The following is a 25,022-nucleotide window of genomic DNA, read 5'->3' on the forward strand; positions in this document are numbered from 1 at the left end:
AGGTTTTTAGTCACTTTCTAAACATCACTGTTCTTGAAATCTGTCCTACATGTAAATGGATAAGAGTCATAAATAATGAGATTTAACTACACACTTAACCTTACATACCTGCCCTTGTTAAATATTTAGTAAGTCACACTTGCTTTAGTAAGTAATAAATACCAACAAGTTCCTGTTGAGTTTGCAGCAGAAATCAAGATGAGGCTGCAGGGATGCAGAATCAGCTTCTGCTTGCACGGAATGCTTTTTCCTTATGTTGACATTGCATTTTTCTCATCCTTAGCTTCTTTCTTCATCTCCATGGATCATCTCTTTACCATTTTTTATAATACTATTAATGAAGGATTGAAACACCATAGATATGCTCTCAACATTCTTACCCTTTTAGTTCTACAGGAAAAATTACTAACCAAGCCCCAAACTTTCCAGTTAGTGTTGGGTGTTTCTTATGCCTTTTCTCTTTCAGCCATTGTATCAGAGACCTTCTGACTCTGATGGGTAAATATATCAAGAACAGATCTATTTCCCAGAAAAAATATGAATACTGGAGTAAGAAAAGGGACTAGAACAAGAAGGGAATGTGCTTAAGGATTCTGTGAATATGAGGGAGGAAGGGGAAGGGACATATAAAGTCTGTCTGACAAATGTGACAGAGTAAGAGGCTTGGTTTGACTCACCCCTTGATTGTTTCAGTGTGCAGGATAGAGATGTTTGAGTGTGTGTGTACACACTTAAGATTGTGTTTTTGTTTATTTTTTAACAGCATATGGAGCCAAGAGAACCATGACATCTGAGGTAAGTTTGTTATTGATACAGTGGTTCTAAAACTTTAATTCTGGTATAGAAGGGTACCTGTTTACAACATCTTTATTTTCCCCCCACTTGAGCCTTAAGAGCTAGACAGGGTTCTTACATCTGTTTAGTAAGCTAGGAATTATACAACTCTACTACTCTTACAGTTTATTATGGGTATTACTATAGTACATTTTTAATGTACCAGATGCAAGAGTAAATAATGTTCCTGAGTGTCCTGCATAGGTATTCTTATTTAATCTTACAAACAGATGAAAGTGAGAATTAGAAGTTTTATAATTTGCTCAAAGTCACATAGTTAACAAGCAGGATTGATAAGTGTGGGATTCAAACCCAGACCGTCCAATACTAAAGGCTACTCTCTTGTTTTGCTATTACTCTATTGTTTTGCTTCTGGTACGGCTTCAGTGAATTTCAATAACTTCTTTTACTCATACAGAAGCTAATGTCCTAAGTTTTTCTTTTTTGTGCAGAATATTTTCCATTTGCTTAAGTTTCTTCCCACGGAGTATTTACCAGCCCTCTTCTTTCTTCTTCCCACTCTCCTGGGTTTTATGATGGGGCCTCAGAATGTGGGCCCTTTTGTCCTGGGATTTTAAGCTTTTCTCATTTAAAAATAATAATAATTTATTTTTTAGAGAGGGGAAGCGAGGGAGAAAGAGAGGGAGAGAAACATCAAAATATGGTTGCCTCCCGCATGCCCCCTACTGGGGACCTGGCCCGCAGCCCAGACATGTGTCCTGACTGGGAATTGAACCAGCAACCCTTTGGTTCGCAGGCCTGTGCTAAGTCCACTGAGCCACACCAGCTGGGACGAGGCTTTTCTCATTTTTAAAAAATGTCTTCCAGGATCTGTGAGGTTATATACAGAGGGTTTTCTGTCACTAAGGGCCTTAGTAATATCAGGTCCTAAGATCATGACATTCCTGTTTTCACTAGTCTTTTTGCCTTCTGGCTCATTAACTTAATGAGCATTGACATCATGAAGAATACCCTTTCCTGCCTCTTGTGCTGGCATTTTGGCTGTGGGGAATAGCCTTCTAGGCTTTGCTCTACTGATTTTACTTCTTATTTCAGGGCCTGATATGTGGGTGGAAAAGAAAGCCACACTGTGTTCTCAGGAATCTCCTCAAGGCATTGAGGCCCCTACCCTGTCTCAGAGGGGTCATCTTGTTGCCTCGGCCTTTTAATTCCTGGGCTCTCAGTACTAGCATTTGTCAGTGGTGAGATCATTTCTCCAGGTGAATTCAGTTTAAGCAGTTAGTATTCAGATTGAGTCGAAGGTTAGATAGATAGTCATTTCTGAAAGGAAGCTGGTGAAAAAGAAGGGATCAGTGGAACTCCGCTTGTAACCTGTCTTGCTTTTGTGTTCTTGTACCTGTTTCTACTGTAACAAGACTCAAAATTTACTTTCTGAGTCAGCATTCTGAGGACCAAAGATGAAATAGGCATCCCTTGGAGTTCTCTTCTGTGTTCTTTCAGCCAGTTAATTCACTGGGAAGCAACACTGTAGCTGTGTGTTTGCAAGGGGTGGGTCTTCTGAAGGTTTTGTAAATGTTCATAACCTAAAAAGGGTTTGTTGAGTATTTTGTTTTGTTCTGACGTACCATCACGGTAGCTATTTGGCACGTTACGTGGGAATTATATATTAATTTTGACTCTTCTTTTTCTAGGTGGCTTATGCCTCTGGCATGCCCATCAAGAAAATAGGCCACAGGAGTGTTGATTCCTCAGGGGAGACAACCTATAAAAAGGTGTGTTTGGGTAGAACCCTTTCATCTGACGCGAGGAAGGGGTAGTTCTGTCCCTTTGATATTACTGTCCATATTTTATCCTATTTCTTGATGTCCTAAGCCTTTGCACAATAACTATTGTACAACTTGGACTTTTTTTTATATTTTATATACTTTTAGAGAAAGGGAAAGGGAGGGAGAAAAACATCAATGTGCAAGAGAAGCACAGGTCAGTTGTCTCTTGCTCACCCCCAACTGGGGACTTGGCCTACAACCCAAGCATGTGCCCTGAGTGGGAATCAACCTGGCAACCTCTTGGTTCTCAGGCTGGTGCTCACTCCACTGAGCCACACCAGCCAGGGCATTTGGACTTTATTTAATTTATTTTTATAGACAGAGGGGAAGGGAGGTAGAAAGAGAGGGAGAGAAACATCAATGTGTGGTTGCCTCTCATGCGCCCCCTTACTGGGGGCTTGGCCAGCAACCTTGGCATGTACCCTGGCTGGGAATTGAACTGGTGACCCCACAGGCCTGTGCTCAATTCACTGAGCTATACCAGCCAGGCACAAGTTGGACTTTAGAGTTTACTTCACAAAGGGTGAAGTGAGTTATCTCTCATCTGTATATGAGTGATTAAAAGAGAATGTTCTGAATGGATAAATCTGGTGTTCGATGCCGTTTCACTGAGCTGAAGAAATTGGGTTTCCCTGTTAGGTATAAACATTTAATAAGCCTTCAAGGCCATTTTTCCCTTGCTACAGGGAACCATGTCTCTTGAAGTTTTTCTGTCTTTCCTCTCATGCTGGTTGTACATAAAATCAAGGCCATGTCTCACCCAGCCTGGTGATACAGAGATAGACAGCAGGTCGGGTGTTTTTCTTTCTTCTTTGTGGGTTGTTATTTGTTTATTTTTTTATTTTAAGAATGTAGTTTCAGCTGGTGAATAGGGCCTAGAACAGCTGCTTTTTGAGCTTTCTAATGGATTTGAAAGATAGTAGTAATAGCTAAGAACAGAAAATTGAACTGATGAAGGGAAAACAGGAGGAGAAAACATCCTGGGGTGATCTGGATTCTTCATGTCTGGACTGTTTGGAGATGCTTGTGCTTCTCCAGGGACAGGTGCTCCTATTTAGCACCTGTGGCTTGTCTAACACAGGGTGTGCAGATTTCTTGGAGTCGTGTTTCTGACCCACGTAAATTTTTCTTGTGTCTGTTCTCTGCCTTCATTGCATTGCCCCAAGTAATGCATTCTCATTCTCTGGCAGGGTCCTGACTCTCCCTAGGAATGGGCTCTGAGGCCCATGTCAATTCAACAGACATTTATTGAGCTCTTTTTATGTGCTGAACATTGAGACAAAAAGTTGAGTTTCTAGTCTAATTGGAGAGGCAAACACTGAAAAACACTAATTATACTTTTAATGCCCAGTGAGGACTAGTTAGAAGTATAAATATGTGAGAGTTAGGGATGAGGAAAATAACGTAGAACAAAACTGTCTAATAGAACTTTCTGCAGTGATTGAAATTTATTATATGTATTATCCAAAATGGTAGCCATTAGTCATACTTGAATATGTGGCTAGTAGACTGAAGAAGTGAAAATTTTTTTTAAGATTTTATTTTATTTTTAGAGAGAGGGGAAGGGAAGGAGAGAGGGTGAGAAACATCAATGTGTGGTTTCCTATTGCATACCCCCTACTGGGGACCTGGCCTACAACCCAGGCATGGGCCCTGACTGGGAATCAAACCAGTGACCCTTTGTCTTGTAGGCCTGTGCTCAATCCACTGAGCCACACTATTAGAAAGAGCAGAAGTGAAATTTCTAAAATTATCTATTGATTTTTTATTTTTTAGAGGGGACAGGAGGGAGAGAAAGAGAAACCTTGATAGGTTGCTTCTCACACGTGTCTGGATCGGGAACCGAACCCGCAGCCCAGGCATGTCCCCTGACTAGAAAATTAATCAGCAACGTTTTGGTTTACAGGTCGATGTTCCAACCAGCTGAGCCACACCAGCCAGGGCGAAGTAAATTTTCAATTTAATTTTAGTTAACTTAAAGTTAAATAGCCACGTATGTCCTGGCGCTACTGTATGGTGCAGCACATAGCAGTGTGGTAGGCAGTGTGATATTTTCCCATGGGATTAGAATTCTAGATTTTAAGGGTTTTGATCACAGTGTGATAATTTCTGGGAGAAGTATTTAGATTTAGAATTATCTGAGTCTTCGGGCTTCTCCAGTTAGGAACTGCCCCCCTGCCCCGCCACTGCCCCCCTCCCCCAGCGCTTGCGCGTGCGCGCGCACACACACACACACACACACACACACACACTTTGTTGTCCTTAGAACACTAGTTAGGCCCTGCCTTAGAGGACTGAAGCTTCTATAGCCAGGTAGATACTCAAATTATCACTTAATTTTAATTATATTCTGCATCGGATGAATAAATTTTGGGGAGCACCCCAGATACTCGGGGGAAGGAGCTTTTGGAGTGAGACGTGAGAGTGTTCTCTCAATAACTGTATTTTCTAAATATAGATATGGATAGGAGGGAACACCTTGCCTAGCTGAGACTGGCCACGCCAGTCCCACCTTTGCTACTCTGTATCTTCAGGCCTTTCATTCTCTGCCAGGCCAAACTGCAGTGTAAAGCATCAGGGTGGGGAAACTGGATTAGTCTGAACTACTAGGACAGTTGTTTTTAAGTGCTCCTTCTGGCTCTTCCCTCCTGAGTTTTTACTGCTGTGATCAGATTTATTTATTGTTATTTTTTATTGATTTTAGAGAGAGAGAGAAACATCGATTTGTTCCATTTGTTTCTGCATTCGTTGGTTGATTCTTGTATGTGCCCTGACTGGATAGTGAACCAGAAACCTTGGTGTGTCAGGACGATGCTCTCACCATCTGAGCTACCAGGCCAGGGCCTGATCAGGTTTAATACTAGAAACTTTCCTCTATTTCCTTTTTGTTTTTAGACAACCTCATCAGCCTTGAAAGGTGCCATCCAGCTAGGCATCACTCACACTGTGGGGAGCCTGAGTACCAAACCAGAGCGGGATGTCCTCATGCAAGACTTTTACGTGGTGGAAAGTATCTTCTTCCCCAGGTACAGAGGTTAACGTTCAGGATAATGCCCTGGAAAGTGTGGCTTTTCATGTTGAACTCAGGGCAGTTTTAGGGGTTCGGGTCTAACTTAGACATGTGTCCAGTTCTTAACCAGGGTGATGTGGGACTCTGGAATGTGGAGAACAGCCTCTGTCCTTTGTCCGTTTCTGTGAGCCTCGGGCCTGTGGAGTGAGCCCTAGAAAACAATGCCATGCATTTGGGTAGGAGGCATTGTTGTTCCCTGTGTTCATGTCTTAATCCCCATGTTGTGCTTTTTGTCCCACTAAGTAACTGACTCATCTGATCTCTCTGGTTCTCTCAGGAGTGATGTATTGACTTATCTCTGGGTGACTCCCAGGGTGGACAGGGCCCTGATAAGGAGTGGTAACTTGTGGCTTCTTCTATTTAACCCCACAGTGAAGGGAGCAACCTGACCCCTGCTCATCACTACAATGACTTTCGGTTCAAGACCTATGCACCTGTTGCCTTCCGCTACTTTCGGGAATTATTTGGTATCCGGCCTGATGATTATTTGGTAAGCTTCTGCATCCCATGACCTTGTGATTCCAGTGTCAGAGGAATACTCTTAAAGGAAGACCCTCTCTCTCCATAGCCTTACTCTAGTTTTCTTTTGGAACAGAATTCCATCTGTAGTTGATTTCTGGTTGGGTAGGTCCTGGTATTTATGAACTTCTTGTTCTCTTCTTTCTGGGCCCCAGTACTCCCTCTGCAATGAGCCACTGATTGAACTCTGCAGCTCTGGGGCTAGTGGTTCCCTCTTCTACGTGTCCAGCGATGACGAATTCATCATTAAAACAGTCCAGCATAAAGAGGCAGAGTTTCTGCAGAAGCTGCTTCCAGGATACTACATGGTGAGGAGAAGAGGAGCACCGGCTATCTGTGTAGCCCACTCCACTGCTGGACAGGGCTGGGGAGGCTGTCGTCAGCGGGGGCACAACAGTGTCAGAGCTTCTGTCTTAAGAATATAGTTCATTTTGTGCTTTTCACCCCATCTCTTTGCCTCTCTATGTCTAAAAGGGGTTTTGTTTATATATCCTATTTTAAGTGTTATTTGGCTTAGACTGTCCTACCCAAAGGCCAGATTAAATGATGATTTTGTTTTCTATTCTTAGTTCAGCTCCTACACTGAGGTATGAGGTTGGTTACTTCTCTTGATAATACTCTATCCAATCTTATTCTGATTGATTGCTCTTGAAGCTTCTGGAGAAGTTAGGGAACTCTCCTTTGCCTCCCATTTTACCCAAGAATATACTATACCAAGGACAAAGAGTTAACACTTTTTCAACACCTTGTTCTCTTAAAACTCTAAAAGAATATATCCGTCAAACGTTCAGTATCTTGACTGATTTCTGTATTGGAGGGTCTGTAGCTCAGCTTGGTGATGATCCTATCATTAGATGCATTGGGAAATTTTAAACAAATATACTATGTGGTGTGGGCTTATGAACAGACAGAATGTTTCTGAATTCCAACTAACAAATGAAGGAAGGCGGGTGGCAGCTTTTGCTCTTGAATTTTACTGAAAATCAGCTAATTTGCCTTCCTACTTTTTTTTATGTCCTTAGAACCTCAACCAGAACCCTCGAACTTTGCTGCCTAAATTCTATGGACTGTACTGTGTGCAGGCAGGTGGTAAGAACATTCGAATTGTGGTAATGAACAATCTCTTACCTCGGTCAGTCAAGATGCATATCAAGTATGACCTCAAGGGCTCAACCTACAAACGGCGGGCTTCCCAAAAAGAGCGAGATAAGCCTCTCCCCACCTTTAAAGACCTGGACTTCTTACAAGACATTCCCGATGGTCTCTTTTTGGATGCTGATATGTATAACGCTCTATGTAAGACCCTGCAGCGTGACTGTTTGGTGAGTTGGTCAGAATTCCTTCTCTCATAGACACCAAAAATCTCAGCCACTGAACGGCTTGGTGGTTCTTAGGCATCAAATTTGTGGGAGATAGGACTCTGTTCCTTCACTTCATATGTCACAGACTTCATTTGAAATAATTTTTACTTTAGATCATTGACACGCCTTTACATTTTTACTTCCTCCCTGTTTCTCCTCCCCCACCCCACCTGGCTTTATTTCCTTCTCTGCCTACCCTGGGCCTCATAATCACACATTCTTTTTATTTTCATGGCAGCACCATCATTGCTCAGATATCTGTCCTGCTGATAAAATTATACAACTGCATGTACTGGCATCTCTACAGACATGTGAAAGCCGTCTCCACCTGGAGTGGCTTTCCTTAGTTTCCCTCATCTTCCCATTTTCTGCTTCTCTGCAGAGATTTCAGATGATTGAAATCATCTGAAGAGAGTACTCTTCAAACCACTTTATTTTTTAATTAAAAAAATTAAATGTTAAATTTATTGGTGTAATGTTTGTTAACAACATTATATAAATTTTGGTTGTATAACTTAATAATTGACACCTGTATAGTCTATTATGTGCTCGCCACCAAAGTCTAGTCTCCTTTCATCACCATGTATCTGACGCCCTTTACCCTCTTTTGTTCTGTCCTCCACCCCCCTCTCCCCCTCTGGTAACCACCATTGTTTTCTGTGTATATGAGTTTGCATTTTTGTTTCTTTGTATGTTTGTTTTGTCAAACTGTTTAACTCCCATCCCACAGCCTTATTTCTCAACAAACCACCTCAACTTTCTATTCTGTGCTATCCCTTTGTCCTGCCCTGTTACCAGTATATAAACATATCTGTATTCAACCATCCTTAATCTCCTTTCTTCCCAACTTGGTGACTTATTCCAGGTCAGTCCCTTTTGTCCTCTAGATCCATTTCCTCCTTTTTTTTTTTTTAAGTATATTTTATTAGTTTTGCTATTACAGTTTTCCCAATTTTCCTCCTTTATCCCCCCTCCTTCCTGCACCCCCCAACCCTCCAGCATTCCTCCCCTCTTAGTTCATGTTCATGGGTTGTACATATAAGTTCTTTGAGTTCTTTGTTTTCTATTACCATTTTTGACCTCTTCGCATCTATTTTATACCTACTAATTATGCTTCTTCTTCCCTGTACCTTTTTGCCCCATTCCTTCCTTCCACCTCGCTACTGAAATCCCTTCGTATGATGTCCATTTCTCTGATACTGTTCCTGTTCTAGTTGTTTGCTTAGTTTTTGTTTTCGTTGTTTTTCTTTTCTTTTTTTTTTAGTTTCATTTGTTGATAGTTGTAAGTTTGTTGTCATTTTACTGTTCATACTTTTGATCTTACTCAATTTCTTAGATAAGTCCCTTTAACATTTCATATAATAAAGGCTTGGCAATGATGACCTCCTCTGAATTGACCTCATCTGGGAAGCACTTATCTGCCCTTCTGTTCTAAATGATAGTTTTGCTGGATAGAGCAATCTTGGATGTAGGTCCTTGCCTTTCATGACTTGGAATACTTCTTTCCAGCCCCTTCTTGCCTGCAAGGTTTCCTTTGAGAAATCAGCTAATACAGTCTTACGAAAACTCCTTTGTAGGTAACTGTCTCCTTTCCTCTTGCTGCTTTTAAGATTCTCTCTTTATCTTTAATCTTGGGGAACCTAATGATGATGTGCCTTGGTGTGTTCTTGTTTGGGTCCAATTTCTTTTGGGACTCTCTGAACTTCTGGAAGTCTGTTTCCTTCACCAGATTGGGGAAGTTTCCCTTCAATATTGGTTCAAATAGGTTTTTGATTTCTTGTTGTTTTTCTTTTCCTTCTGGCACTTCTATAATTTGGATATTGGAATGTTTCAAGTTGGCCCAGAGGTTCCTAAGTCTCTCTTCATTTTTTTGAGTTCTTACTTCTTCATTCTGTTCTAATTGGATGTTTATTTCTTCCTTTTGTTCCAAATCATTGCTTTGAGTCCTGGTTTCCTTCCTGTCACTGTTGGTTCCCTGAACATTTTGCTGTGTTTCATTTTGGGTATGTTTCATTTGTCATCTTCATCCCTTACTCCACCTACCAAAATGGTTGAGCTGTAGCACCAAAGTGAGCTCCTGGAACTGGTGGTGGGAACCCTTTCCCACCTGTTCTGAGTTAGGAAGAGTGTTGAGAACTATGGGATATGATTCAGGCTCCATAATACTGTCTTACCCAGCCTCTCCAATTTGCCTCACCTGGCCATTGCATTTTATGTTCTAGCAAGACCAAATTATACCTCCCTACACATGTAACATGCTGTTTCATACTTCCAGGCCTTGCAATATTCTTTCCTTCTTTTGTGTACTTGGACTGATTTTCTCATTTATCCTTTATAAACGTATATATCGCTTCCTGACTACCCCCGTACTGCCCCTCAATCATGTAAGCATGTCTGCTGTTGTACACATTAGACTGTGTTGTATTTATTTTTACATTTGTTTCTCTTCCTAAATTATAATGTCCTAGAGGACAGACACTCTTAAGTGTCTTTGTGTCCCCCATAAGCAGGCACAGCACCTACAGGTGGTAGGTGTTCAGTAAACATTGACCTGAGTTGAAGCTGGTCACGTAAGGTCCTGCAGCAGATCTGCTCTGTCACAAACTGTACTCTTAACCAGAGATGCTTTACAGCACAAATATGTATTTTTTATACCTTTGAGAATATAATGCTGTTTTTGTGAAGAGACGAAAGAACAAAATGCATCTTGTTAGTTGCCTAATTTGTGTTAACTCAGAGGATAGAAAGCTGAGGGGATACAAATGAAGAACAGCCAGAGGAGGGTGATAATGCTCTTCTCCAAGGGTAGGAGACCAAAGGATAATTTTATGGTTAGCCCTGGAGGTTTACTATCCTCTAGAATAATTGGATCAGGAAAGCTGTGAGGTCCTGGGAAAAAGTCCTCATACCTCTCAAGGCTCAGATTATGTTTTCCTTCCCTTAGGTGCTGCAGAGCTTCAAGATAATGGATTATAGCCTCCTGATGTCAATCCATAACATAGATCACGCACAGCGAGAGCCCTCAGGCAATGAATCACAATACTCAGTAGATACTCGCAAACCAGCCCCCCAAAAGGCTCTGTATTCCACAGCCATGGAATCTATCCAGGGCGAGGCTCGGCGAGGTGGCACCATGGAGACTGAAGACCAGTGAGTGGGCTCAGAGGGACCAGGAAGGAGAGCATTTGTTTTTGAGGAAGGGATGTAGCTTCTGGGAAGGAATAGCCTTTATTCAGCAGTTAAGTCAACAACGTTAACACTTACAGATTATAAGTGATCTTTCTTAAGAATATATAAGGGTGAACAAAAGAGTAACAGGAGTTTAGATACGTGAAACAGACTGGCAGTTGCTAGAACGGCGAGGTGGGACTGGGTGAAAGATGGAGAAAAGATTAGCCAAAGAACTTTATGCACAACCTAGGGACACAAACAATGATATGGGGATTCACTTAGGGAGGGGAGGTTGTGGGAAGGGAGAAAAGGCAGAAACAACTGTAATAGAATAAACAATAAAAATCATAAAATATATATATATATATATGAAAAAAGATGTCTTAAATTTGGGATTTGTAGTACAACTGGGAAGGAGAGCTATTCAACATTAAAAGACTTTTTTTTTTAAGTTTACACGTGACTGCAAATTATATTAGAATTTCATCAAAACCAATTTATTAAAAACTTTTATGGAAAGCATCTTTCTTACCATAAATGGATCCATCAGGATGTGTAGTTAACTAAAGAACCATAAATGTTCTTTAGTTGGTTTCTTTTTTTTTAAGACAGTTTTGTTTATTTTTATTTAATTTTAGAGAGCAGGGAAAGGAGAGAAAAAGAGAGAGAGGGAGACATCAGTGTGAGAGAGAAACATCAGTTGGCTGCCTTTGGCAAGTGCCCTGCAACCCAGGCACGGCCCTAACCAGGAATCAAACCGGCAACTTCTTGGTTTATGGGACGATGCCTAACAAACTGAGCCATGCTGGCCAGGGCTCATTTATGAGGTATCCTATAGGACTCAAGAAGTGTGTCTTAGCCCTGCCCGGGTAGCTCATTTGGTTAGTGTGTGGTCCTGATACACCACGGCTGCAAGTTCAGTCCCTCATCAGGGCACATAGAAGAATCAACCAGTGAATGCATGAATAAGTGGAACATATCAGTGTTCTTTCTCTCCGTCTCCCTTTTTTCCTCTCTCTTTCTGAAATCAAATAAAAATTAAAAAGAAGTTGGAGTGTCTTAGTAGGCATAGATTTAAATATGGGAGTAGTGAGGGAGTTTAGCGTTACTTGGGGAAACATCCCAGAATTGCTGAATAGGGGTGATTTTAGATTCTCTTCGGTGGAATTGGGGTGGGAAAAGCAGGCAAGTGAGATTTGGAGAGAAAGAGGTTATAATACATACTCCCGAGGGGTTGCGATCGGAGGAAGGCTCTCACTCTTCCCCAGTTTATGGAAGATAGGGCAGTTATGTTTAGTTACCTGCTAGCCAGAAGGTTTTCTTACTCTTTCCTTGTCTTCCTCAGTATGGGTGGCATCCCTGCCCGGAATAGTAAAGGGGAAAGGCTGCTGCTCTATATTGGGATCATTGACATTCTGCAGTCTTACAGGTGAGAAACATGGATTCCAAATTAGGGGGCAGAGTGGATGCAGGTAACCACTCATTTCTCTTTTAGATGGGTTTGTCACCAAGTTCTCCCTGAAACAAGAACAGTAAGTTGTGATCTGGTTGCTCATCTTGGGTTGCGAGTGTTGATTTATTTTCTTGATTTTTTCCTGTCTTCTGGCTTCCTTACCCCACCACCTCCTTGAACATACTGTGTACCTCTATGGAAAGCCGACTTACTTCTGGGAAGCATCATGGTAGAATATACCATCTGTCTGACTCTGAAAAACCTGGGAGATGAGTCTTACTCCACATTGGGATACCCCTGGAAACATGTTGCCCTTTTCCATGGAGGGAAAACAGGAGGGTTGCTGTGTTCTGTAAGAGTATTAACTAGCCTGAACTAAGGGGCAGTGAAGTGATGGTGAGGGACGAGCTGGAATATTGGACCCCAGTTTTGCTCCTGTAAGGTTTCAGGTACTAATGAGGACTGGATAGTGCTTGGCTTACTGCTTCAGCATGTTATCATCCAGTTTTAACCCCTCTCGCAGGCTAGCTCGTCTGTTCCTCCAGCTGTTCTTTTCCAATAAGTGTTCTTCTCCCTGACTTGCCAGGGACATACTGACTACCCTTTTCTGTTGGGGTAATTGACGTTCCTAGAAACAGCTTTGATCTCCATGCTGAGTAAGCACTACCGTGTCCATTCTTTGGAAAGCCAGCATAATAGTGGGACTACTTTCCCAGCCCCTCTCTTTTTTAAGTTTTTCTGTTGCCATTGCCTAACTCCCTAAAATAAAAAAGTGTAAGGTCATTATTTAAAAACTGTGTGAATGCATGACATGCATTTTTCTTGGCAGGTTTGTTAAGAAGTTGGAGCACTCGTGGAAAGCTCTGGTACATGACGGGGTGAGTAGTGGTCAGCCAGCGGCTCCTCTTCTGCCTCCCTCACTTGTAATATGCCCCCCTCATTTTCTTCTTATCTTACTTCATTTGTGGAGTCTGCACTTGTACTAGGGTCTCAGCCTAGGGAAAATGGCCCTTGGACTACAGGTCCTCTTGTTGGACCTCCCCCATCCCTTAACTCTGCAGCCATCTCTTCTCCTCCACAGGACACTGTATCGGTGCATCGCCCAGGCTTCTACGCTGAACGGTTCCAGCGTTTCATGTGCAACACAGTCTTCAAGAAGATACCCTGTAAGTGGCTTCTACCAGATGAGCCCCCAGTGGCTCACTTATGCCAAGAGTTGGGGGCAGGATACCTCTGTCAGGGAACTGCCAACGCCAGAGGCTTCTGCTCTGCCCACATCCCACGAGAGCTGCTGCCCGTCATGTCAGTCATTCTGTCTGTCCCAGTTGTTTCCACGTTGCTGCTTTCTCCTCTGGCTCTCCCTACATGTGTCGTTGAGGTGAGGGGCATTTCTGGGAGAGGGACTGCAAAAAAATGTGGGAGTAGGATCCGAGTCACAGGCTGAGATAGGCAGAGCCAGACTTTTATGGACAAGGATGTTATCAGTGTTCTATTTCGAGTTTATAAATCCAATGCCAAGGAGTTTTCAGACTAGGTTGGAATTGTTGGAGAAGCATTTACTGATTTCTGCTTAGCAAGTGTTTTTACTCTCTTCCTCTCAGCTTTCTTGGTTCAGAAGTGTCACTGTTGTTCTTTCCAAACTTTTCATGTTGCTGTCACTGGCAAATTCCAGCTCCTCCTTCCCATCTCCTCATTATGGCATCCCTCAGGGAGTCAGAGTGGACCTCAGCATGCCACACAGTTTTAAGAAACATGGGAAATCCTTTCAAAGTCTTTTCAAAGTGATGTATAACGGGTATAAAGTATCATCATAGTGCTGTGAGGATATAGTGTGAAAGGGTCATCTTTGTCAGGTTCAACTGAAGGATACTGTTAAAGAGCAGGGTTTTACGAAACAGAATATCTATCTCATCAGGTGGAAGCAAAGCTATTGAGGTTGCTTGTAGGAGGGGAGAGATAGGAATGTCTCCTTTCCTCTAGGTTCTCCTCTTCTTTCCAGAATGAAGTGAACTGAGATGCCCCCTCCTCTAAACAGTCACTCATAGAGCCTGCCTGTGTTGACATTAACCCTTCTCCCCGCTTTGGAAAAAACCAACTCTGTGTTTGTGTTGGGCTGCTAGCAAGTTGTGTCTGTGTCTTGGTGATGGTTTCCGAGGTGGGTGCTAAGTAGGCTCTCTCTTTCCCTTTGAAGTGAAGCCCTCTCCTTCCAAAAAGTTTCGGTCTGGCTCATCTTTCTCTCGGCGAGGAGGCCCCAGCGGCAACTCGTGCATTACTTACCAGCCATCGGTGTCTGGGGAGCACAAGGCACAAGTGACAACAAAGGCGGAAGTGGAGCCAGGTCAGCGCCAGGGCTGGGGTTCCCACGTGACTGGGCACTCTCTCCCTTCCTTCCGAGTCCTTATTTACCTGGGACTCTGTTTCCCATTCCTGTTCAGGAAAAGCCAAGTTGCTGCATATTTTCCCCTGTATTTCCCCCACCCCATTTTCTCTTCTTTTTTATTTATTGATGTTCTTCCCCTTTCTTTTTTCCAGGCGTCCACTTCGGTCGTCCTGATGTTTTACCTCAGACTCCACCTTCGGAGAAAATCAGTGAGGTCTCGACTATTCCTGACCCCTGTTTTTCACCTGTAGTTGGAGAGACTTTGCAAATGCTATCTACAAGGTTGGTTCCTTGCCCCTTTCTCCATATAATCTTCTCATCTCTTTCTTTAGGTCCTTGGGAACCTCCGTGTCTCTGTTTTGTTTTGTTTTTTTCCCAGAGGTCATTGTCTTTGCTCTTCACTAGATTTTTTTCAGGTTCACCTTCCTTAGAGTTCATCTTTAGAGACTTAGAGAAGTTTGTCAACATCTCTATACTTTTAAGAGGTGGGGAGAAGCCTTTGTGTGCAGACTTTTCTGATACTCAGTCAAAATACCCTAACTAGCCTTTCATCTCCTGGTGAGTTAAGTGAGTTCTCAACCTACACTGTAAGGCTGGAAAGATTCCTGGGCAGTGAAGACAATGAACAGTCAATCTTTCAAGAGAATCCAGTGTAAAGGTTGTGATTTGATTTTGTTAGCTGGTGTGGTAATTCTCTATTAAATCAAAACTTGGTGGCTTAAAATAACAAACATATGTCATAGTTTCTGTGGGTCAGGAGTCTGGGTGCAGCTTAGCTCTGTCCTCTGGCTAAAGACCTTTCATGAAGAGGTAGTCAGGCTGTGACTACCCTGGGGCCAGGGTCTCATCTGAAGGCTCGTCTCTTAAGTTCATTTATGTGGCTTTGGGCAGGATTCAGTTCCTTGCAGGTTGCTGGACTGAGAGCCTTAGTTTCTTGCTGGCTGTTGGCCTTAGTTGTTTGCCACATGGGCCTCTCCATAGGACACTGAGATAGCTGACTTCCCTCAGAGTGCATGCACCTAAGCAGAAGCCACGTTCTTTTTACCATCCAGCCTCAGAATTGACATACTACCACCTGTACTGCATTCTGTTCACTAAACCTAACCCACACTCGAAAGGATTACCCAGGGTGTGGATACCAGGATGGCAGGGACCTTTGGGGGCCATCTTAGACATCACCTATTATAATCTACCCTCTGACCCCTAGTGATTCACATCCTTCCATGTGCAAAATTCATTCCCTCTCATGGTCCCGGAAGTTGCATCCCAAAAGTCCAGAATTTTGCCATCTAAATTAACTCCAGGTTTGGGTGAGCTTCCCAGGTATTGTTCCTTGAGTGCTGTTCCTCCCAATTTGAGGACCTGTGAAACTGAGGGGACAAGCTATCTTCTCGCCACCCACCAGTGTACAGTGGTGAGACAAGCATTAGATAACCCCTGTACACACTCCTGTACAAAAGGGGGAGTGTGGGAAGCACAGAGGAATCACTGATCCATAGCTACCTAAAATACAGCAAATGCCGGAGTTTCTTTGTCATGTCTCAAAGCATGGGAATAATTCTCCATGGCTCTTGCCTCTACCTTTTGTACTTTTGGTTTTGCCTTCTGAGTCTGCCTTTTTCAAGAAAACAAGAATGCGCTGCAGCTGAGTACTTGCCTCAGCCTGCTTCATGCCAGTAGAATTTGAGGGATCCAGGGGTTCTTTTCATTTTGCACTGTTACTGGTCCTTTCAGTCCAAGCTGGTGATGTTTCTGCTGATACAGTACTCTCAAAGAATTTGTGGGCCTCCTGTGCATCTCATTGGCATTTACTCGATGAAATAAAAGCCGCACCTACAGATACCTTCCTGATAAGCCCTATGCTTTTTAGAGATCTGTCATTGAGAGGATCTGTGACATACACCCTTATTCTTTCTTAATGTCTTGAATTGCCTTTTCTTTATGACTGAATAGTACTCTGAAACATCAACTTGGATTTTTCTAAGGCCTTAAAAAAATACAGTCATACCCTTGGTTTCATCTTTAACTACATATTCCTGGCATTTCCATGGTTTATTTTTTTTTTAAGGTTTTATTTATGTATTTAGAGAGGGGAATGGAGGGAGAAAGAGGGAGAGAAATATCAGTGTGTGGCTGCCTCTAGCGCACCTGCCCCCCTATGGGAGCCTGGCCTGTGCCAGGCATGTGCCCTGACCAGGAATCAAACCAGCGACCCTTTAGTTTGCAGGCCAGCACTCAGCCCACTGAGCCACACCAGCCACGGCTGAAGCCATTTCTTAATTTTAGCATTGTTTGTTATCTGGAGAGTGTCAGGATTTTCAAAACCATCAGCTTTGGCTTTTTATTCAATAATCCTTCTCAATATTTTTTCTTCTCATATTTTACTATAAGCATTAAGAAGAAATCAGAAAGCACTTTTGGCACTTTGTTTAGAAATCTCCATGGCAAGATCACCCAGTTTATTAGGCACATATTCTACTTTCCACATAACTACAGATGACATTTTGCTAAACCGTCATTCCATTACACAATAAGGATCCCCTTTCCTCTGATTTCTAATGAGAGTTGTTTTCCTCACCCTGGACTGTGTGGCTCAGTAGGTTGGAACATCGTCCCATGCACTAAAAGGTTGGGGATCCGATTCCTGGTCAGGGCACGTGCCTGGGTTGTGGGTTCGTTTCCTGGTTGGGATGCACATGGGAGGCAGCCAGCTGATGTTTCTCTTGTTAATGCCCCCCCCCTTTCTAAAATCAATAAACATACTTTTTAAAAAGAGGGTTTTTTCCCTCACTTTTAGCCCTTACTAGCAACTCCCTTAAAGTCCAAAATTCTATAGAATATTCAGGGCACTTTTAAACTTTCATTAAAACTCTCTCAAAGCCCATTTCCTTCTTCCATAGCCACTTCCACATTTTAGGTTTTTATTACAGCGGTACTTCATTTGCAGACATATTATTATCTATTGTTGTGTGACAAATTACTCCAAATCTTAGCAGCTAAAAACAAAAAACATTTATTATGCCATATTTTATGTGGCTTAAGAATCTAGGTGTGGCTTTGCTGGGTGCCTTGGCTCAGGGCCTCTCAGTCAAGCTGTTAGCCAGGACAGTGGTCTCATCTGAAGGCTTACCCAGGGGAGGATCAGTTTCCAAGCTTATGTAGTTGGCAGGGTTCAGTTCCTTCTAGGCTGTTGGACTGAGGGCTGGTTCTCTGCTGACAGCTGGCCCATGGCACTCCCTCGGTTACTTGTTCCATGGTCCTATCATAGGATAGCTCACACAGGGCAACTAGCTTCCCTCATAGCAAACAAGTAAGAGAAAGGAAAGCCCAAGAGGAAGCTATAGTCTTTTTGTAACCTAACCTCAGTCAACATGCCATCACCTGTACTGTATTCTGTTCAGTAGAAGAAAGCCACTAAATCCAGCCCACACTCAAGAGAGTTACATAGTGGCATGAATATCAGGCAGCAGTGGTCACTGGGTGCCTGCCGTACCCCTGGGGATTAAAGACAGAAGAAGAAAGAGGTATTAGGAAATATTGCATGGTTTCAAGAAACTAAATAGGTAATTAAAATAATGTGTTTCTCAGTCTAGTAGCTTCTTAGCCTCTTCTTTCTGAATCCTGGATTGAATCTGAAATGAAATAGGGAGAAGCAGTATAAAATTAGACTTGAAAGGACAGTCCTTTTTCTTTTTTATCTTCTAACTCTTCTACTTACATTTTTTTCCCTCCTGTTAGTTCCGACCTCTTGGAAAAGCTTGAAATTGAAGAGTCAGAGTTCACCCATGTGAGTGTCTGGGATGTGGGGGAGGTAAATGCTATGAAGAGTATAAAGATGATGAATTAATGGAATGTGGAACAAGGTGTTGATTGGCAAAGTTAAAGGGACTGGGTGCCCCTTAAATCTTGCTTTTGAAAATTTTGCTTGTGGTACCTTATACTGGGACATTGAGGCTGAAAAGGAAGAACACTTAACTCTGCCAGGTTGAAATGAACTTGAATTCCTTTTCTACCTCCTTATGTAACAATACTCCTCATTCTTAACTTGACGCCCTTTTCCCTTTTCAGTGAGCAGAAAACCTCAGAAGACCTGGAATAAGATTCTACCATCTCTGTGATCCCAAGATGTCAGCACTTGCCTCAGCAATGCTGAGTTTTCTTCTTGGTCATCAAAAAAGTATGATGGAGGCTCGGGAAGCTGTCCAGCTCCTCTCTGAAGAAGAACCTGTTCTCCTTCCCCTTCCTCATGAATGCGCATTAGCGCCTCAGACAGTTGAGGGCACCAGCATCCTCTGCACCCCCGAGCTGGGTGGCACGAGTTTTCAACTGGCCAACCTTGGTTTCCACAACTGAATGGTTTTCACAGCCCCATTCTTCCTGATGGAAATGGGTTGTTGGACTTAGTGGTTTTCTTCCTTCTCATCTACCTGTCACCTGGAGCTGGACTCTTAATTTCCTCAGGACAGACTGGCTGGCCCATTATCCTTACCGTGGCTTGCTCTTTCTGGAAGAAGATCCCTATAAAGTTTGGAAAGGTTTTTGGGGATGTGAGGGTGTTTAACCACCTTCCAACCATTTTTTCCACCTGCAAAAGGAAAAGAAAAAATAGTGTACAGCACATAATTTTAAGCCAGACAGTTTCAGATCAAAACTCCTGAAGTGCTGAGAGATGCTTACTCAGAGGGTTTCCTCTGAAGAGCCCTGGGGTTTGAGAAGCAGAAGTGTGGTGACTGCTCCGTCTGGAGCAGCTCCTCTAACTCCTCTCTTGATGAATTTCTTAAGGCTGAAGGAATGGAGAGAGTGGGACATGGGGTCGTCTTTACCCCTTTTGTTGAAACAGTGGCGCAGTCATGGAGCTAGACCAGTGTCCTTCCTAGGCATGGTCCTCCTCACCACTGGGCCATAATGATTGTTACTATTTTGCAATTTGAAATATATTGTGGTTGTTTTTCTAAGTATGAAGACATCAAATGAATTTTAGGTCCTTCTCCAAAGGAGATTAGTTCCTTGCTCTCCCCACCGTTTCCAGCAGTGTTCTGCTGTTTGTGGAGCTAAGGTGGAGGAGGGGGTCACCTGTGTCTGTGTAACAGGCAGTCCATGTCTATGAGGCTTGAGAATATCTCTTAAACTCATGGGAGCCAGCAGATTCTGGCCTTGGTGAGGTCACTGCTGTGCCCCCTGTCCTGCCCTCCTCTCTTCGTGCAGAGAACTTGGAAATGGGGACTTATATAATCCCTCTCCTCCTCATCTCCAAGAGTTGCAGTTCTCCATCTGAATCGCCTCCTCCTATTGGGGGGAGGAGGGGACCTGGCATCTCAGGCCAATTGTTAAATTCCCACACTATCCCCTCTTCGTCCCACCCAACCTTAGTAGGTTAGCCCATACCCCAAGTAACTGTCTATATTAGACACCCCCAGCCAAATTCTGGCTGCCTGTCTTTGCTGCCATGTTCTTTTTTACAAGAAGGAAAGAAACAATTCTTGCTATTTTTTTCATAATTTACTATTTATGATGTATTTAAGTGTTTTATTCAAGACAGAGTTATGTAGGGGTGGGAGGGGCATTTGAGGGAGGTTGGGTCTTAGGGAAGGGGACGGGGAATCAACATTTTTATGAAGTGTCACTATTTGCCTCTCCTTTGTATTGTTCAGAAGTGGCAAATACAATATAAGTGATAAATAATCTGGTTTTAATGTATTAAATTTCATTAGTTATTTAGATGTCTTGTTTCTCGGTTCTTTCTCATACACCATCCCATCTGCTCCACCGCCCAGGCTCGGGTCTTGTTCACGTCGCCAGGAACGCATGCTGCATCCTGTCCGGTTTGCCTGCACTCCAGCTTCCGTCTAACCTGGGCTGAGAGAACTGGCTGCTCTCCCTGGCAGCCGCCCCTTCTTCTTAACTGACACTTGACAAGGAAAAACTATGAATGAATATGAAAGGAGTTACTGCAGGCCTGTTGCCTTGGTTGCCACCTACTTTGAGGGAATTGGGAATCCGAAGCTCAAAGCCTTCCTCAGTTTCAGAGGAGACTCTCCGTTTCGGAGGACAGTGGGAAAAGACATTGGTTGGGCCTAGGATTCCCTCCCTCTTTCCCTGGACGTGGACCTAGGGCAGTGCTTTTCAACCTGTTTCATCACATGGCACACATTAATTACTAAAAATCACATCAAAAATATTTTTTGCTTATGTGACCAAAAATTGGTATGACTTTGGTTTACAAAATAATAATAATATTAATCATTAATGTACCCTTTTTGCTCCAAAGTGACTTGAAAAAACCAGGCGCCTATACTTGTACATAAGGATTCTGGTACCAAGAGTTAATCAAGTGCAACCTTATCCGGTGTGACCAGTAAGATGCATCTCTTGTTATGTGACCTGTGTATGTGTGTGGTTCAAGACGGCATTCACACTGGATGGTGATTGTGTTGCCGGTCGCCATTTTTTTATTTCACAGTCCAAGAGATAAGAGGTCAGTGCACCTGACTAAATAGGTACTGCATGTTTTAAGAATTCCTGCAGCACACATTGAAAATTGCTGCCCTAGGGTGCTGGCCTTTAAATAACATGGAGACTGCTTCCCTCACCTCTGTTTTCTTGTTCTGTGAGGTTTGCTGAGACCCTTTACTGTGATGGGAACTAGACCAAAAGGTGGGGGGCTCATTCCAAGGCGTGTGGGTGGAAGCACTTTGGAGAGAATGCTGCTTCTTTCCATACCACTGTTCCCTGTCCTGGTATCATTCTGCAAATATTTATGCAGCAGCTGTGGATCAAGTACTGGGCAGTTGAAGGTCAAAACAAGTAACTGACCTTCAAGAGTTTACAGTGTCTAGGAGGAACACGCACACAACGTACACCGAAATGTGATACAGTGAAGGGTTTTGGTTCTCTGAAAGAGATGCAGAAGGTGAAAGGGAGAAAATTAGAGGTTGCTGTGGGCTGGAAGTTTTGGGCAAAGTTTCATTTGAGCACAAGGGCCTAAAGGGATGAGAATGCCTGTTTGACAGAACGAGGAAGAGCTCATGGTGAAAGTGGTGGAGGGGGACCTGATGACAACATTGGAGTAGGTACAGGGGAGGTCAGAGTGGAAACCCCCGCCGCGAGGCTGAGGAGTTTTCATTTTAAACTGTAGGCAATGTGCCCTGGCTGGTGTGGCTCAGTTGGTTGGGCATTGTCCTGCAAACTGGAAGGTTGCCTGTTGGATTCCCAGTCAGGGCACATGCCTGGGTTGCAGGTTCAGTCCCCAGTTGGGGTGTGCGAGAGGCAACCAATTAGGTAACTGATTGCAGAAGTTGGTGGAAGGCAACCAATTGACTCCTCACGTCGATTTTTTCCCTCGCTTCCTCCCTCCTCTTTCTAAAATAAAATAAATAAAAGCAAATTGTAGGCAATGGAGAGCCATAGAATGTTTTTGTCCTAAGTAGGACATGAGCAAAACAATAATTTAGAGACCTGCTGACAAAGTTTATCATAAAGTGGATAGAAAAAGACGAGTTAGATCATGAAAATTTAGGTGTAAGGTGAATTGGATCCAGGGTGATGGTGGTATCAGTTGGAGAGGAGAGGAGAGAATTGAGATGGTAATTAAAAAAAAAAAAAAACCCTTATGTTTTTAAAAAAATTATTTTGAGATTTATTTATTTTTAAAGGAGATAGGAGAAGGAGAGGGAGAGAAATGTAAATCAGTTACCTGGTCTGGTTGCCTCACACTCTTTACTGGGCACTGAACCTGCAGCCCAGGCATGTGCCCTACCCAGGAAACCAACCAGTGACCTTTCACTTTTGCAGGATGATGCCCAGCCAACTGAGCCATGCTGGTCGGGGGAGAACCTTTTATGATAGGACGAGTAATTGAAGTGAAGGAATTGAGGATTCTTTAAGAGTTGTTTTTTGTTTTGTTTTTTTGAGATTCATGATACTTTAAATGAAAAAAATCACAACAAATATATTGTACATATAGGAGTGATGTCAGTTTTGTATAACAAACTCATGCACACATTAAAAACAAAATGCAGCACAATTTAAACAATGATTATAGCTAAATGGTGAGATGGGAGTGAGAAGGCTGTATTTATTTTTTTCCTGTATGTTCCACAAAGATGTCAGGGCCTGGGATTTTACCCTGCTTACCTTACTTAACCTACCCAATCAACCAGTCGGATTCCCATGACACAGCAACAGGCAAACCTATAAACCTTTTACTGTTTCATGGGAATCCCACCAACTGTCTTTCACTTGCCTCAGGGTAGTATCTTCACATGGCATAGAAGCCTGTATGATCTGGTCTGATTTCTCCAACTCATTTCCCACTTGGGCTCCAGCCACGCAGACCATAGTTCTGATTTATCAGGAATGCATCTTTGCCTTCTGCATCTTCATACCCCACACCTACCCCTCATCCTAGAAGCCCTAGAAACTTGGATGTGGAGATGCACACCCTTGTGTGGCCCCAACGGGCCCAGAGATGCAGTTCCGGTTACACGTGTAAATGCAGGTCTTACCTATGTTTAGATTGCAGAAAGAGTTGAGATTACTGTCAGTCAACTCAGGACCCCCAAACCATCATTTACCTGCTGCTCCTGTCACCATGGGGAGTGGCCACAGTGGAAGGCCAGGCAATGGGCCAAGGGGATTCTCAGTTTAAGGACCCAGGCTGAGCCCTCCTTTAAGCTTGTTAAGGAGAAAATTTCTTCCTGATGGGACTTGAATCTGAACATATTTTAGGCATAAAATGGTCTTTCTGCTAACCTTACCATTCCCTCTTCAACATGTTCACGCAACTCCTGAGTGCAGAAGGCGCCCTCTTATAGTCAGAGAGTGCCTCTAGTGGTGAGCAGCAACTCCTACTGATTCTACAGGTGTCTGGCAACCCAATTCAGATGCAAGCAGAGCCTGTTAAAATGTCTACCACTAAAAGGGATATCGAAATTATAGGATAATAAAACTGGAAACCCTGGTCTCATGTTTGACTCTTAAGCACATCAATCTCAGCTATTCTGAAAGTTACTCACCAAAATTGGAGTCTCATTCATTCTTTTTTTTTTTCTTTTTAAATAAGATTGTATTTGGAGGGGAAAGGAGGGAGAAAGGGAAAGAAACATCAATGTGTGGTTGCCTCTCACATGCCCCCTACTGGGGGCCTGGCCCTCTACCCAGGCATGTGCCCTGACTGGGAATCAAACAAGCGACCCCTTTCTTTGTAGGCCTGTGCTCAATCCACTGAGCCACACCAGCCAGGGCTCATTCATTCTTTAAGCAAAGATTTGCCAGTTAAAATAGATTCCAAATTACACTTTGTTTTTTAGTCTTTCAAGGACAGAAGTCTTTAGTCTTTCAATATCTCCTGTAAAATTATTTTTTATCATGAAAATTTCCAAACCAAAATAGTATGATGACCATGATGTATCCATCACCCACCTCCAATTGTTATCAACATAAATGAGACCAATTTGCCTCATCCCCAGCTTCCTCTCTGCAATTCCAAAGAATTACATTAAAATAAATCCAAGACGGCCTATCCTTTTGTCCATAAATATTTTGACATATAACTCAAGGGATAAGGACTTTTTAAAAACATAACTATAACAACTTTGTTATACCTTAAAATATTAATGATTCCTTACTAAAAATATTCAGTTAGTGGTCACAGTTAGCCAGTTGTCTTACAAATGAATTTTTACAAAAACAGTCATATGCCACATAATAACATTTTAATCAATGACGGATTGCACATACGACAGTGGTCCCATAGGATTACAATGGAGCTGAAAAATTCCTATCGCCTAGTGACATCACAGCCATCATAGTATCATAGCACAATGCATTACTCACGTGTTTGTGGTGATGCTGGTATAAACGAACCTGCCCTGCCAGTTGTTTAAAAATATGGCAATTCAATTATGTACAGTCCATAATACTTGATAAAACAACTATGTTACTGGATTATATACTTACTGTACTAGTCATTTTAGAATCTACTTATTCAAAAAAGTTTGTATGCTGTGTTATGCTGGCAGCAGCCTCATACATCTTGTGTTTACTGCTTCTCTAGACTGCATCAGTTTCTCTTATGCTTGATTTATCTCATGTCATTTTGTACAGTAACATGCTGTACTGACTTGCAGCCTAGGAGCAATAGGCTATACCTGCAGCCTAGGTGTGTACTGGGCTGTGCCATCTAGGTGTGTATAAGGGCGCTCTGTGATGTTCGAATGTCAAAATTGCCTAATGATGCATGTTTCAAAATGTATCCCTGTCACATGACTATTTGAATTTTTTTTAATTTATTGATTTTAGAGACAGAGAAAAGGAGGAGGGAGGGAGAGAGAGCAAGAAAGAGAGAGATTTGTTGTTCCACTGATGCAGACACCGGCCCGCAGTGTCCACATCATTATGGATGAAATGAGACATTCACATGGACTACCGAGTCTGGTGGAGGGAAAGC

The 25,022-nt window shown here is 42.8% G+C and overlaps 1 protein-coding gene across 5 annotated transcripts in view; it reads left to right on the forward strand.

The window, feature by feature from the left end:
- Positions 1-19,181, forward strand: part of PIP5K1A (phosphatidylinositol-4-phosphate 5-kinase type 1 alpha) — a 41,168-nt gene extending 21,987 nt beyond the window's left edge. For 2 of the 5 annotated variants that reach the window (XM_028502466.2, XM_036015843.1), the window contains 14 exons: positions 764-795; positions 2,487-2,567; positions 5,517-5,647; positions 6,064-6,181; positions 6,366-6,518; positions 7,233-7,532; positions 10,516-10,721; positions 12,088-12,171; positions 13,025-13,073; positions 13,277-13,361; positions 14,387-14,533; positions 14,728-14,857; positions 18,314-18,362; positions 18,644-19,181. In XM_028502466.2, the coding sequence (XP_028358267.1) occupies positions 764-795; positions 2,487-2,567; positions 5,517-5,647; positions 6,064-6,181; positions 6,366-6,518; positions 7,233-7,532; positions 10,516-10,721; positions 12,088-12,171; positions 13,025-13,073; positions 13,277-13,361; positions 14,387-14,533; positions 14,728-14,857; positions 18,314-18,362; positions 18,644-18,646 (1,568 nt within the window). In that variant the 3' untranslated portion in view covers positions 18,647-19,181. The remainder of the gene's footprint in view (positions 1-763; positions 796-2,486; positions 2,568-5,516; positions 5,648-6,063; positions 6,182-6,365; positions 6,519-7,232; positions 7,533-10,515; positions 10,722-12,087; positions 12,172-13,024; positions 13,074-13,276; positions 13,362-14,386; positions 14,534-14,727; positions 14,858-18,313; positions 18,363-18,643) is intronic. The other 3 variants (XM_036015844.1, XM_036015845.1, XM_036015846.1) reach the window with 3 other exon arrangements.
- Positions 19,182-25,022: the final 5,841 nt, after the last annotated feature.

Source organism: Phyllostomus discolor, chromosome 14 (assembly GCF_004126475.2).
Source record: "Phyllostomus discolor isolate MPI-MPIP mPhyDis1 chromosome 14, mPhyDis1.pri.v3, whole genome shotgun sequence".
NCBI lineage: Eukaryota > Metazoa > Chordata > Mammalia > Chiroptera > Phyllostomidae > Phyllostomus > Phyllostomus discolor.